Here is a 15,412-nt window from a genome sequence, read left to right as displayed (position 1 = left end):
GTTCTGTATGGTCTGGGAGATGATGGTTTGGTGATGGGGGGTGGGGTCATGGTCAAGGGGGCGGTAGGAAGAGGTGTCCTCGAGTTGGCGTTTGGCTTCAGCGATGTAGAGGTCAGTGCGCCAGACTACCACTGTGCCCCCTTTGTCCGCTGGCTTGATGGTGAGGTCAGGATTGGAGCAGAGGGAGTGGAGGGCTGCGCGTTGTGAGGGTGAGAGGTTGGAGTGGGGGAGGGGGGTCGACAGGTTGAGGCGGTTAATGTCCCGGCAAGGCAAGTCTACCAAATGCCTTCTTCATTACTCTGTTTACCTGCGACTCCACTTTCAAGGAACAATGAACCTGCACCCCAAGATCTCTTTGTTCGGCCACACCGCCAGGACCTTACCATTAAGTGTATAAGTCCTGCCCTGGTTTGACTATCCAAAATGCAGCACCTCACATTTATCCAAATTAAACTCCATCTGCCACTCCTTGGCCCGTTTGCCCAGCTGATCAAGGTCCTGTTCTACTCTGAGGTTATCTTCTTGGCTTTCTACTACACCATCAATTTTGGTGTCATCTGCAAACTTACTAACAAACCTCCTATATTCACATCCAAATCATTTTGTGTAAATTGTGTAATAAATTGCAGTAATACAGACATTAAACTGAATGTTGGCCTTTATTGCAAAGGAGATGGAGTGTGAAAGTCCTGTTGTCATTTGCTGCAACTGTACAGAGACCACAACCCATATGCTGCCTGCAGTTTTATTCTCCTTAAGTTGGGGACGGGTGGAATTACTTGGGTTGGAAGCAGTTCAAAATAGGTTCATTAAGCTGATCCTTGGAATGAAAGGATGATTGTATGAAGAAACATTGAGCAGATTTCGCCTATAGCTATTGGAATTTTAAAAACTGAGAGGTGATCTTATTATAATATATAAACTTCTGAGAAGGGCTTCACAGGATAAATACTGGGAGGCCGCTTACTCTTGTGGGGAATCCAAAACTGGCGGACACAGTTTAAAATAAACAAGAAATGAGAAGATTTTATTTATCTTTCTCAAGGGTCATTTGCACTTGGAATTCTCTCCCCAGTGAGCAGTGGAGACTTGCATTGAATATATTGAAGGCCGAGTTAGACAGATTTTTGATTGACAGGGAGAAGAAGGTTATGAGGGACTGGTGGGTTAGCGATGATTCTGTTGACTAGTGGAACAACTCAATGTGCCAAATCGCCTAATCTTGCTCTTATTTCTCATGTTCTTATTTTCTTACAGTTCCAAAAGTCATGCTTTTGACCATACTTGGCATATATGATACCTCTTGGCAGTCCTGCAATGCTGTACTTCAATGTTTGACAAAAGAAATGTGTTTTCCTTAGTTTTACTGTAGGTCAGTGCATGGGTTCAAGCAGCAGGCAGTGTTGTGAAGAAGGCGAGTGAGGTTTTCAGGCACACTCACAGGGACCAGAGCATGCATGGCACCATGAGTGACAAACAGAAAAGGATCCTCCAATAAAATGAATTAATTTCAAAGCCGCTTTCCAACTCAATATCCTACGATTTGCTAACCTAACTAGTGCAGGAATTCTGTGTGTATGGAAAAAGAAGGACTCCACTTTGAAGAAAAATCCTAAACCAAATGCATCACAGGAACAGGGACCAGCCAATGATCTAGAGAAATATGTATCAGAATGAGTGCTCGAAAATCATCAGAATGATTACATTCTCATATGGAATGTAATGTGTATATATAAACATTTAAGTGGGACAGATTAAAAGCTGTGTTCAGGCTATTTAATGTTGTAGTCGGTTTATGCTACAAAGCAATCTAGTGTTATGGCAAAAGGCTCAGAAATTACCAAGTGACCCTGGTGTTAAAATGACCACTTCCAATGATTCATCATCAAACAGCAGAAAAATAAGTATCCATCATGTCACGTCAGCAACATGGGTGTAATGTCCATGAATGGAATAATGTCTATCATAATTTTCAAATGTAAACTCTGTAGAAATTCTATATTTTTCCTGGAGTTTTTGAGTGCATCCATATCAAGGGCTGAATGAATAGAATAAAATGAATTTATGAATTGATGATGTGTTGAATAGGTGGCTGGATGGCCTAAGTAAAGAATGCAGCTTATTAATATTAGTCATATTCAGATCCCATATACCAATGAGTTCAACAGGTGTCTATGAAAACATAGAACCCATAATGCGGTTATACAAGGAAGTTTAACATCCATAGTTCAACCTTTTGATACGCACCTCAACAAGCCATTCAAGGATCATGTGGGTGCCGAGTGGAATGGGTGATGGTTATTTAAGAAGAAACCTTCAGAAAGAGTGGAAATGTGTGTGCCCTGCTAATGGTTTTTATGACTTCACTAGCAAATTGTAGGAAGTTCGCAAAGTGTCATCAGATTATACAAAACCACGGAATATCCAACTCAACGAATGAAGGTGTCTCACTGTAGGGGAGGGGGATAATTCTGAAAATCAGAGCATCACATCTGAATCAGAGTGGGATCTTTATGGTGCTACTGGCAAAATAACTTATTTGATCTATTTGTACTGGGTACCAAAAGTAATTAATCCAATGATTTTAAAATGCTTTGATTGTGGTTAGAGTTTATCTTCATACAATTAATCCATTTCTATCTGCATACAATTAATCATTTCAGTGTGCCACATTGATTTAATATGAATCACCATTTTTACATTGGAAAATGGCAACCATCCAGACCAACAATTCACAATTTGAATTCTGTGCAAGTCTGCCTTCATCTTTGTGAGACTGCAAAAACTGACTTATGTACTACAATCTACAGGATTACAGGCTGCAGTGTTTACGTGATAGGTGTTGATTACTGTCAATCAATTTCTTTGACACAGGAAATTACATTTCTAAGTATGGAGTACATTCCTTTCAGTTCTACTCCTAAAGTGAGGGCAAGAATTGATAATGGATGGCTGGGTCTGGAGATGTCATTGGGAAGAAATAATAGGCACTGGTTAGATTTAAAAGGAACTTGATCTCTTCAGAATTAAATGTTTAGAAATGTAATTGCCCCAGTGGAGAAGACCAAGATTTCAGAATAGTGGGGCAAATTTTGTTCCCCTATTAGACCATGGAGTAAAAGTTTTGCCAAAATTCCATTTAATATTTTTATAGCCAATGGATCAGTATGGAAATATTTGTTAAAAAGTACAGCTTGCTGAATAAAAGAGAAGAGAAATTGAAGTAAACATAGCCAAATGTAAAATTGCCCATTGGTCTAATAAGTTTTGTATGTATGACTAAAATTATAATAGAAAGGCTGGGTCAAATAAAATTTATAAATGAAAGAAAAAAATCAAAAGTGATTTCCAAGTAAGAAATGGAACAAGCACATCATTAAAGGACAACAGTATTTACTTAATTTGGTCAGTTCTTTCTTTTTTATTAATGCAACATTAGAGTTCATTAACAAAATAGCACTGTACCAACATTTTTCCTTGCTAAATATTCCTGCATTAGTATGTAGCACATCATTTTAGTTAACACATTCCTGACAGATAGATTTCATTTAGAATGAGAACTTTCTGACAAATGATAGTTTGATCCACCAAAGCATTGTTCCTGCTAATGTGTTTATTCTCACCACTGAATTTTTGTTTAAATTTATATTTACTGTCAATTACAAGGGGTTTTGAATTAGGCAGATTGAGCTTTCAAGAATTTTAGTAAAGTTAGAGTCCTCTATTTCATCCTACATTCCTGATGCAATTGTGAAGTCTGTTGGTCAACAAAGTAATAAAAACTAATTGAGTTTCACAAGTTAGTTCTCCAGTGAATATAAAAGACTACTTTTATAGATGATGTGATATGTGTGATCTTCAAGAATTCTAAAGATAGAATTGATGGATCCACTGATTCTGCTTTCTGTTTAATTCTCAATTGGTTCAAACCATAATTTTTGTTCATTGAAATCTAAGCTATATGTAAAAAGTGTCAAATACAAATGGGCCAGACTCTCTTGTTTGCAGCATTTAGATGTGGTGTTAGAAGATGCAAAATTAATATTTATTCATTTTGTTTGTTGCTACCAAGAGCAAAAACAAGCATAAACAATGTGATTTTTTAGCTAAATTATGTTTAAGCTGGTACCGCAGGAGTGGTTCTGCAAACAGAATGACATTTATAAATTACATGGTGGAAATGTCACCACAATGTGTCATGCCAATGGACAGCTTATTTGAATGATCTTGTCAGCAGCTTCCATCAGTACAATCAGCTGTAAGACTATCACTGCAAAAGGAAAATCTGACCCAGATTGTTACATAGATATCAATAATAATTGAAATAAAATACTAATATCATTTAGAGATTTTCTTTACTATATAGAAATGTAAACCTCCCTAAAAGCAGAATTTACTACAGAAATTATATAAAAGAGAGCTTAGCTTAAGTGTTCCTTTCAAATTTCTAACCCTTGATTTTAAAGAACTCACTTTTTTTTTCCAAATTACACTTAAGAATTTTGCAAATCTCAAGTTTACCTGAAAGCCAAGAGTTAAATTTCAGAAACAAAATATTGAATTTATAACAGTGCCAGCCCTTAAACATGCAATCTTCTCATGATGATTAGGGTGGTGTTCACATAACCAAAGCAATGGTAATACTATGAAGGAGATTTTGTCCCACAATACCATTTACCTCAGTTCTTCAAATTCAAAAAAAATGTAACTCACATATTGCCTAATTGGATTGTGCAGAGATGAACAGGCCTCAACCCTCAATAATATATAGGCTGCCCTTTTGACATATTGCATCTGTTACATTCTCAAGTCATGTAATTCTGCCTTGAAAAACTGAATCTGTTTTTGCAAGACAGGTAACAGATAGAAGATTTCAGTTCTAATAATACATGTCATTCTACTTCGACACCTCATCTGTAAATCTTTTATAATTTGGGCAACAGATACTACTTTCTAGATACAGGTAGAACACAATGCTTAGAAAATAAAATAGTTATCCGTTTGCAATAGCAGAGGCTGGCGAGCATCATTTTGAGGAAGAAATCACATTTGATCCTGGAACACCGATATACTTATCAAATGGAACAGTTATTTCATGGCTGTTCTTAAAGCAGTGATTTCACTTCCATTGATGCAGGCATTTTGTAGCAATTTGCCCCCGAAAATATAACGCATATATAAAGAGTACTAATGAAACTGTATTCCATTATTTCGAAATAAAGTCCAGAAATTACAATGAAAAAAGGGAATGATAAATTGTTTAAGAGATTTTTCTAAAATTCACAAAGCAGTGTAAATATATCCTCTTAATCCGAAAAAATCTGAAATTGTAGTAGTTGAAACACTGGTAAACTCGTCCATGTATCAATTTAGTATGACAGTTGTGCTGCAAAAAAAGAAGAAATGTTTTTCAGACTTGAAAGAGATTACGATGTTCCATCATGCACTACTGCATACACATGTATTTTGCAATCAGACAATAAAACATGTCACAGTAAGGGATGAACACAACAGCTTGGATTATGCAGTGTCAGTGATGGCAATCAGCATTTACTGTCATACTTGACAAAGATAATACAGTCGATTCTGCTATAACGCGAATTGGCCTTAACACAATTGAAAAATTTAGACTGTTACTTGTAGAATGCAAATTTTCCTTACCTGTATTGGCTATAATGCAATTCCAGCCCCATTAATTTAAATGGAGTGGCAATTGTGCAATTTTCTTATAATGCGAGATCACACGAGAATGGAACTGTCACATTATAGTCCAACAGGTTTAATTGGAAGCACTATAACCTGGTGTTGTGTAATTTTTAACTTTGTACACCCCAGTCCAAGACCGGCATCTCCAAATCATGATATTATATCAAAACTGATTGTAACTTCTGGAGTCAGCGCATGCATAGTTAAACACAAAAATCAAGAAATTGCTTTTTGGGATTTTGGACTTCCCCTTTTAAAATTAATGCTATATAGATTCTAATCTATTAGAAATAGCTGAAGAGATCTTGCCATTTTGTACTCATAGTTTCACTATTGAATCCCGTGAATATGTTAGAGCCTATTGAATGAAGTATAACTAGATTTTTAACATGCACTAAGGTGATAATTATTTCTGAAAAATCTCTCTGGCCTTGAAAGTCTAATTTTATATTTATGGAGTGTCGAGATTCGCCACTGTGAAAAATTTGCATATCTTCAATAAATTTTATATGCTTTCAAGTTTATTATAATTTAACTATCTTAATCTTATATGCATGTCATAATTATTTACATCACTCTATAAAATGCTATTGCAAAGTGAGAGATAATCAGTACGTTTCACCTCCTCCAAGCTTGCTGTCTGTGAAAAACGCTTAATTGCAATTAGTTGCTCAATCAACTTAGTGACATCGCTGTTGTTAAACACCTGGAGATTCACTTGATCTGACTCAAGATTCAAACTCAAAGAGAAAGGACAACTCCACACCAGAGATTACTGGATCCTTTGAGTGTCTTTCTGACTGCAATATCCATGCCAACGATCCATATACTTTTTACAACTTGATACACGTTACATAAAATAAATAGTAATTGAAAACTGGGCTACTTTTCATAAAAAGGCTTGAATCATGCTTCCACTTTTAAAGAAGTGCTTGTCTAGAGCTAGGATACTTAATATGTAAAATAACCAAGAGGTGAAGAAGGGAAACAAATAAGGAAAAATTAGCATGGAAATGGTTCATTGGAGCAAAATTGAATTTTAAGTGCTTGAAGATTGCAAGAGGAAGCAAAGACAGAAGACAAATTGTCACTTTATAGTACACAACTTGAGGCCTAAAGAATAAACACATTTTATTGAAGCTCTCCATCTTGCACACATCAGGCCAATTTGAAAGAAACAGCAAAGATAAAGGAAAAATAACATTTTTATTGTATGAGAGCAGAGTACTGACTGTTTGGCAGAAAGAGACTGTTTGGTCAAGGTATTGTCCTGGAAAATTAACTAGAGAATGGCTGACACCTATTTTGTTGAATTGAAACAGGCAAGTGAATGCACAAGTGTTTTTTTTTTCTGACTGCAAAAGAAAAGAGTCGTATCTCAAAGGATAAAAGTGTTATTTCCCTTTACTTTGGTATTTCTTGTGAATTATCCAGACAAGTATAAAATATCTCTCTTTTCAGCATTACTGAAGACAGAATCATCAGGGTTCACAAGGAAATTGATTTTGTACTATGGCATAAACAGATGGCAAATCAGCAGCTCATTTTACACCTCTTCCCATTTTCATGGAAATATAGGTAGGGAGAGACACGAAATGAAAGAGCAAATCATTGTCCCTCGTTTACACTGTTTAAGACTCCTCCAGTGAGTGGATATAGGACACTATGAAATAGGTCTTGGTTTTAATAAGATAAAATGTGAAAAAAAAATCAAGTCAAAAGTTATTCCACAAAACGTGTGGCCTCTTGTTGTATTCAGCTGCAAAAATTATCATAGGACTAGGTTAGTTTAAAATCTTTTTATCATAAGCAGTCACTATTATTTCAGTGTTTCTGCATGCAGCAGTCAGCAATACAATTACAACTATAGAATTCCAGCCTTGAATAATATTGGATATAGAATGTGGCAATGCAGTTAAATTTGCCCAGTTCCTGGAATAGTTTTAATATTTTTTAACTAAGAGAACCAAAACCGTGGCTCTGAAATTTTTAACAAATCAGACAAAGCAAGGGTGTATTTAGCTTTCATAGTTTTTCCTTTTCTAATTAGGACAATGAGTTTGATACAAGTAACATGAGTATGAATGGTACTGCAAAGAATTTTTTGACTGTTCCTACAGCACAACAGGAGTCCCTAGTCAAGTGCTGATTTTATTTCCTTTCTTAAAATAAAGATTTTAATGGACAATGCATATTAAGCAATGTGTGTAGTTCATGTCTGTGCCAGCCATATACCTAATTCTGAACATTGAATGAACAATCCAAAAGTTTAAAAGGATGCAACCTCTGCCTTTATTAAAGAATGGTGTAATGTTGTTCTTTCTCCCGTGACTGTACGTTAAGATACAGAGGTATTTCTCCTTAAATGTTCAATTTGAAGTTCAACTATGATGGAATACAAGTATCTATGAAATGAATGCCCTGTGGCAGAAAAATAAGGCCAGTTTTCCACCGCCGTCAAAAGTCTATCCCAGGTTCATAGATCTCAAGTTAATTGCCACATCTTATTCTTTGTGTCCACTTCTCGATTTGGGTTAGTGTTAGGGAACAACCTTGCTAATTGTTGGAGTCAGCCACTCTGTTTGGTTGTGTTTCTGCAAGGTTTCATTGCATCCTACTACCTACTACCTATACACATCCTACTACCTATACACATCAGTCACCGGACACGACCACCTTCAGAGCAACCTGTCAATAACAGCAGTTGCAGTCCTACAGTGTCGCAAATGTTAGAAAGAGTCAAGGAGATGTACAACACGGAAACAGACCCTTCGGTCCGACACGTCCATGCCGAACAGATACTCTAACCTAATGTAATCCCATTTACCAGCACTTAGTCCGTATCCTTCTCAGCCCTTCCTATTCATATACCCATCCAGCTGCCTTTTAAATGCTATAATTGTACCAGCCTCCACCACTTTGTCTGGCAGCTCATTCCATATGTGCACCACATGATGGTCAGATATGTCTGTTTTCAATGAATGTTATACTGATAACTAATCTAAACCTCACAAATAGATATAAAATATCTCATGGCACTGTATTGATGAATAGAAAGGGAGTTTTTGTTGGTGTGTCATCCAATATTTATCCCTCAATAAAACATTTTACCTGGTTATCATCCCATTGTTATTTATAGGAACTTGGTAGTGGAAATTGACTGCCCATTTAAATATGTTTGTCTTGTAAAAGACACAGGGCAAGTAAAAGTTTATATGGATCAGTGATGATCTTATTTTCATGATGGGTGGAATAATCTTCTCCTATTCCTATGCAAGTTCTTCTTTTTTGCTTTCTCTGCATTGTTCTGATTTGCGATAGTGCCCTATTTCTACAGACTGTACGATAACTGCTGGATTTTTTTCTGAGATTTTAATAATGAAAAACACGTGGGTTAGCACTGCGTCTGTCATTATTGACCAATTGCACTGACAATGGTTGCATGAGGTAACCAATGGAGGGAGCATGGTGACAGGGTTCTAGGCCATGGGAGGCCATTCAATGAATTGTTTTATTAAACACAATTAACACTGCCACTTACCCTGTACGTTATCATAGCATCTCTCACAGTGCACAACACGTTGGTGAACCCAGAAGTTGTCACCAGCACTCAGGTTTTCAAGAGAGGTGTGGCAAATTTGGCACTGCAATAAGAAAAGCATCATCATAATTTTTACTTTGTGTAAACTGCTTACAATGAACTAGAACATTATAGCTAAGCCAAATTAAATAAGAGCATAATTTTGGTTTTGTGAAGCACAGGCTGGATATAGATAGTATCACTTACAGCTCATGCAGTTCTGGAGCACAGTTATTTATTTGCAACATCTAAAAACTTATCCCATTGAGCCAATGCTCACATACACTGGGGAGAGGGAAGGGGAGAGGGCCAGTCTAAATAGAAAGACCTGAGATCAACTAGTACTTCATAGCTGGGAGGAGATTTTATAGATTAGCAGATATGGGTAAATCCCAGCTCAATCCTTTGAGAAGTGATCAGGAAGGTGTCAGAGAATATCTGGCTTGTTTTCTCCTTTATTGTCAAGAATATTTTTGAAAAAACGCATTGTATGTTCTAATTGTGAGCAATGTATGCTTGGCTAGTAAATCTTTCATACAGATGGCTAAATTGACAGAGAGAGGTTCATTTTGATTCCAGATTGAATTCTGCCTCCAGTCACCAGCTGAAGTCAAAATTGTGCAGTGTGTCAGAGAATGCACAAGGGCCTTCAACTCAGCACATGATGATTTTATGATGTTAAATAAATTGATGATGGATGGCTTTTTTCTAAATGGATATCCCCTGTTTCCCCACAGGGTGAGAGGGAAAATGTAGAAACCATTAACCACACTGCTTAGCAAATGACATATAAGGGCTCTTTTGTGGGCAAGTGGTAGTGTTCCGAGAGACCTGGATTCAAGTCCCACATGCTTCAGAGAGGTGTGTAATAATATCTCTGAATAGATTGATTGGGAAAATACATTTTTTTTAAATGACAGAGGGACCCTTTTGTGGTGCAGTGGTAGTATTCCTATCTCGACCAAGAGACCCAGATTCAAGTCCCATCTGCACTAGAGGTATGTAATAATACTTCTGAATAAGTTGATTAGAAAAATAGGTTAAATTTAAAAATCTTAAATGATGTAAACAATATGGAAGAAGCACATTGTAGTATTTTTTAATGTTAGCTATTGCAGTGCAATGATCTAGATTAAGTAGTTTTGTTACTCTACAACTTATACCTTAAAGCACGCTGCATGGCAATTAATGTTCAGATCTTCCAAGATCATTCTAGCACCGTGTTCGATGGGTTTGTAGCACTGGCTGCACTTATTTTTATCCGAGGATCTCCTGCAAACCAAACAAATATTTCTTCAAAATTACTGAGAACATACTAAAAAAGCATCGTGATTGCCTGCCCTAGCACTCAATTGAGCTACCTGCTCCAGGAGAAGCATACCAGTGAAAGAAACATGAAGGAAATAAAAGGCAAATGATGATCTTTTTGTTTCTGATCACTTCTGTTGTTCCAGTATCATAGCACATTTTGACATATAGGGCAAAAAAAACAAACATCACCTTGTTTTAGTCATAGAGATGTACAAACAGAAACAGACCCTTCATCCAACTCATCTGTGCCAACCAGATATTCTAAACTAATCTCGTCCCATTTGCCAGCATTTGGCCCATATTCCTCTAAATCCTTCCTATTCAAATATCCATCCAGATGCCTTTTAACTGCTGGAATTGTACCAGCCTCCACCACTTCCTCTGGCAGTTTATTCCATACACGCACCACCCTGTGTGTGAAAAAGTTGCCCTTGGATCCCTTTTATATCTTTTCCTTCTTACCCTAAACTTATGCCCTCTAGTTCTGGACTCCCTCACCAAGGGAAAAGTCCTTATATATTTACTGAATCCATGTCCCTCATGGTCTTATAAACATTTATTAGGTCACCTTTCAACCTCCGACAACCCAGGGAAAACAGGCCCAGTCTATTGAGCCTCTTCCTCTATCAAACCCTCCAACCCCAGCAACATCTTTGTAATTTTTTTCTGAACCCCTTAAGTTCACAACGTCTTTCCTGTTGGAGTGAGACCAGAATTGACACCAGTATTCCAAAAGTAGCCTACCTATGTTCTGTACAACCACAACATGACCTCCCAACTCAATGCACTGACCAATAAAGAAAAACATACCAAACGCTTTCTTCACTATCCTATCTAACTGCAACTCCACTTTCAAGAAACTATGAACCTGTTTTGTCGAAACTGAATATTAAAAAAATGGGCACCACCTACTTCATTACCTGGGCATGAACTTAAATCTAACTTCAGACAGTTTCCTATTTAAGCTGGAAGTCCAGGCAGAAACTGTGACAAATAACAGTAAAAGAACAAAAGAAAAAACTCATAATAATGTGAAATCATGCTTAGTAAGTTTGCTTTTTTCTGAACCAAAGCCAACACTGTCCATTGTAAGTTGCATTTCAGGCATCAAAGAAAGAGAAGTAGAAATCCAGAAAATAAGAGGCCAAAGAAACTCATTTAATGAACATGTCGAGCCCTTCCATGGAATTTTACCACCTTTCTGAAACACTAATAGTTATAGATATTATGAAATGTTATTCAGAATTTGAAACACTTTTGTATCTTACCAATAATTTTAATAAAAATGATATCACTTGACATTTTAAAATTTACTTTTTCATCTGATTTTGGCATCACTGACAGAGTTTTTGTTGTCTGTCCCTTATTGCCCTTGATCTCTGCGGCTTGCTCCACCATTTCAGAACACAGTTAAGAGTCAGCCACATTGTTGTGGACCTGGTATCACATACAGGCCAGACTGGGTAAGAATGGCAAATTTCATTCACTGAAGGAAAACAGTAAATCAAGTGGAATTTTATAACAACTGATGATAGTTGCTGTGATTATTATTACAGAGACCAGTTTGCAATTCCAGATTTATTAAGTGAATTTAAATTCCACCAGTCACTGTGATCAGGTTCTGACTCAGAGACAGTGACACCAGCCCTTATGCCACAAAACCTCATTTAGGTTACATCCTGCCTGAGAATACAACTCGAAGAAAGTGAGGACTGCAGATGCCGGAGCTCAGAGTTGAGAATGTAGTGCTGGAAAAGCACTGCAGGTCGGGCAGCATCTGAGGAGCAGAAGAATCGACGTTTCGGGCATAAGCCCTTCATCAGGAATGAGACTTGTGGGTTGGGGCTGAGAGATAAATGGGAGGGGGTGGGGTTGTGGGGAAGGTAGAGGGAAAAGCAATAGTTGGATGAAGGTGAGGAAGAAGATGATAGGTCAGAGGGTGGAGTGATGGATGGGTCAGGAGGGCGGTGCTGAGTTGGAGGCTTGGGACTAGGATAATGTGGAGTGAGGGGAAATGAGGAAGCTGTTGAAATCCACATTTATCTTGTGTGGTTACAGGGTCCCAAGGCGAAATATGAGGCGTTCCTCCTCCAAGCATTGGGTGGTAATGGTTTGGTGGTGGAGGAGGTCCAGGACTGGCATGTCCTTGATGGAGTAGGAGGGGGAGTTGAGGGGCAGTGGGTTTGGTGGGTGCAGGTGTCCCAGAAATGTTTTCTGAAATGATCCACAAGAAGGCGTTCTGTCTCCCCAATGTAGAGGAGGCCACACCGGGTGTAACAGATACAGTCGATGATATTTGGAGAGGTATAGGTAAATTTCTGACAGATGTGGAAGGATCCCTTGGCACCTTGGACGGAGGTGAGGTGGTTGGTGTGGGCGCAAGTTTTGCAATTCCTGCGGTGACAGGGAAAGGTGTCAGGAGTGGGGTGTGGACTGGGGGGGGGAGTGTGGACCTGACAAGGGATTCATGGAGGGAAAGATCTTTTTGGAACATTGATAGGGGTGGGGAGAGAAATTTATCTCTGGTGGTGGGGTCTGTTTGGAGGTGGCAGAAGTGGCAAAGGATGATGCGTTGTATGCGGTGGTTGGTGGAGTGGATGGTGAGGACCAAAGGGGTTCTGTCCTTGTTGCATTGGGAGTGGTGGGGTTCAAGGGCGGTGGTGCGTGAAGTGGAGAAGATCCGCGAGAGGGCATCGTCAACCATGTGGTAAGGGAAGTTGCGATCGTGGAAAAAGGAGGCCATCTGGGACTTTGAGGTGGAACTGGTCATCCTGGGAACAAATGCAGCAGAGTTGGAGGAATTTGGAATAAGGGATGGTGTTTTTACAAGAGGTAGGGTGGGAGGAGGTGTAGTATAGCTAGCTGTGGGAGTTGGTGGGTTTATAGTATATGTCTGTGATTAGTTGGTCAGCAGAGATGGTGATAGAGAGGTCCAGGAAGGGGAGGGAGGTTTCCGAGATGGTGTAAGTGAATATGAGGTCAGGGTGGAAGGTGTTGGCAACGTTAATGAACTATTCGACTTGCTTGTGGGAGCACAAGGCGGCGCCGATATAGCGGAGGAACAGTTGGAGTATCGTGCCGGTGTAACTGTGGAAGATGGGCTGTTCCGCATATCCGACAAACAGGCAGGCATAGCTGGGTCCTATGCGGGTGCCCATGGCTACCCCTTTGGTTTGGAGGAGGTGGGAGGTTTGGAAGGAGAAGTTGTTGAGGGTGAGCTCCAGTTCAGCCAGGCGGATGAGGATGTCGGTGGAAAAGTACTGTTTGGGATGGCGTGAGAGGAAGAAACAGATGGCTTGGAGACCTTCGTCATGGCAGATCGATGTGTACGTGGACTGGACATCCATCGTGAAGATGAGACTTGGGAGCCGGGGAAATGAAAATCTTGGAGGAGGTGAAGGGCATGGGTGGTGTCATGAATGTAGGTGGAGAGTTCCTGTACTAAGCGAAACAGGATGGTGTCAAAGTAGGAAGAGAAGAGTTCAGTGGGACAGGTGCAGACTGAGACAATGGGTCGACCGGGGCAGTCAGATTTGTGAATCTTCGGTATGAGATAAAGTTGGGCACTGCGGGCTTCATGGACAATGAAGTTAGAGCTGTGGTTGGGAGATCACCAGAGGTGATGAGGTTGTGGATGGTCTGGGAGATGATGGTTTGGTGATGGGAGGGCAGGTCATGATCAAAAGGGGCAGTGTCTTCGAGTTAGTGCCTGGCTTCAACAGTATAGATGTCGGTACGTCAAACTACTACTGCTCCCCCCCCTCCCCTTGTCTGTGGGTTTGATGGTGAGGTTGGGGTTGGAGTGAAGGGCTGCATGTTGCAAGGGCGAGAGGTTGGAGTGGATGAGGTAGTTGGAGAGTTTGAGGTGGTCGATGTCATGGCGGCAGTTTGAAATGAAGAGGTCAAGGGCGGGTAACAGGCCAGCACGGGGTGTCCAAGTGGATGGAGTGTGTTGGAGATGGGAGAAGTGGTCGTCGGTGGGAGGGCGGGTGTCTTGGTTGAAAAAGTGGGCACAGAGGCAGAAGCGGCGGAAGAAATGTTCAAGGTCACAGCGTGTGTCGAACTCATTAATCTGGGACCGTAGAGGGATAAAGGTGAGGCCTTGTCCAACTCATTCAGTTTGCAAGGCAGTGTTTTTCATTTTCATCTGTGAATGTTTATACAAGATTAACTAGTTGACAAAATGACTAGCATGTGGTTCACTTAATGCCACCAGCCTAGGTTTGATGCCTACTCTAGCTAAGATAGATTTGGAATTTGCCTCCTTGACCCATGATTGAAAGATATTGGAAAATAATCACTGATAAAAGAAAAATTGCTCAGCATAAAGCATCAGCAGATCAATGCAGCTTTGTGCATAGCACATACAAACGTTTATATATATTAATTATAGTTCCTTGATTGTTCTGTTTCCATTTTGACCACAGCTGATCCAGCAGATTGTAAAAGGCCATGATCTATTAGTAGGAAAGTCCTGGTCCATAATTGCTGGATTCGTCTACATTTGTGGTTAGTTTATGTACTGACTTTGCCAAGATTATCAGTAATATTGAAAATGTCATTGTCATCGTGACTTGTAGTATTTTATTACAGCCACAAAGTGTCAGTACCATGCAATTCTCAAATCAAAAGCATGGTAAAACTCATCCTCTTCCAAACCCACAGTCTGCATTAACACTAACTTCAGAAGAGTATTATGCTACAATACTGTGAATCCCTTCTTACATTGTTCATCTTAATGATTTCATGTCAAGGTAGATATCAGGAATTGACTGAAAAACTATACCTAATTCACTTCACTTACAACAGACCTTT

At 39.2% G+C, this 15,412-nt stretch overlaps 2 protein-coding genes across 12 annotated transcripts in view; both read right to left on the bottom strand.

Annotated features, from left to right (window-relative positions):
- slain1a (SLAIN motif family, member 1a) overlaps nt 1-1,282 on the bottom strand; it is a 127,262-nt gene extending 125,980 nt beyond the window's left edge. The window contains exon 1 of the mRNA XM_043692680.1: nt 1,256-1,282. Within this exon, the coding sequence (XP_043548615.1) occupies nt 1,256-1,282 (27 nt within the window). The remainder of the gene's footprint in view (nt 1-1,255) is intronic.
- A 2,119-nt stretch (nt 1,283-3,401) lies between these two features.
- The window catches only part of scel (sciellin), a 76,914-nt gene continuing 64,903 nt past the window's right edge, over nt 3,402-15,412 (bottom strand). For all 11 annotated transcript variants that reach the window (XM_043691428.1, XM_043691424.1, XM_043691422.1 and 8 more), the window contains 3 exons: nt 10,450-10,558; nt 9,248-9,350; nt 3,402-5,386 (listed from right to left, as the gene is read on the bottom strand). In XM_043691428.1, the coding sequence (XP_043547363.1) occupies nt 5,370-5,386; nt 9,248-9,350; nt 10,450-10,558 (229 nt within the window). In that variant the 3' untranslated portion in view covers nt 3,402-5,369. The remainder of the gene's footprint in view (nt 5,387-9,247; nt 9,351-10,449; nt 10,559-15,412) is intronic.

This window comes from Chiloscyllium plagiosum, chromosome 6, assembly GCF_004010195.1.
Source record: "Chiloscyllium plagiosum isolate BGI_BamShark_2017 chromosome 6, ASM401019v2, whole genome shotgun sequence".
Taxonomy (NCBI): domain Eukaryota; kingdom Metazoa; phylum Chordata; class Chondrichthyes; order Orectolobiformes; family Hemiscylliidae; genus Chiloscyllium; species Chiloscyllium plagiosum.
Note: the sequence above shows the minus strand (reverse complement) of the source record. Positions and strands in the feature narration are given on the sequence as shown.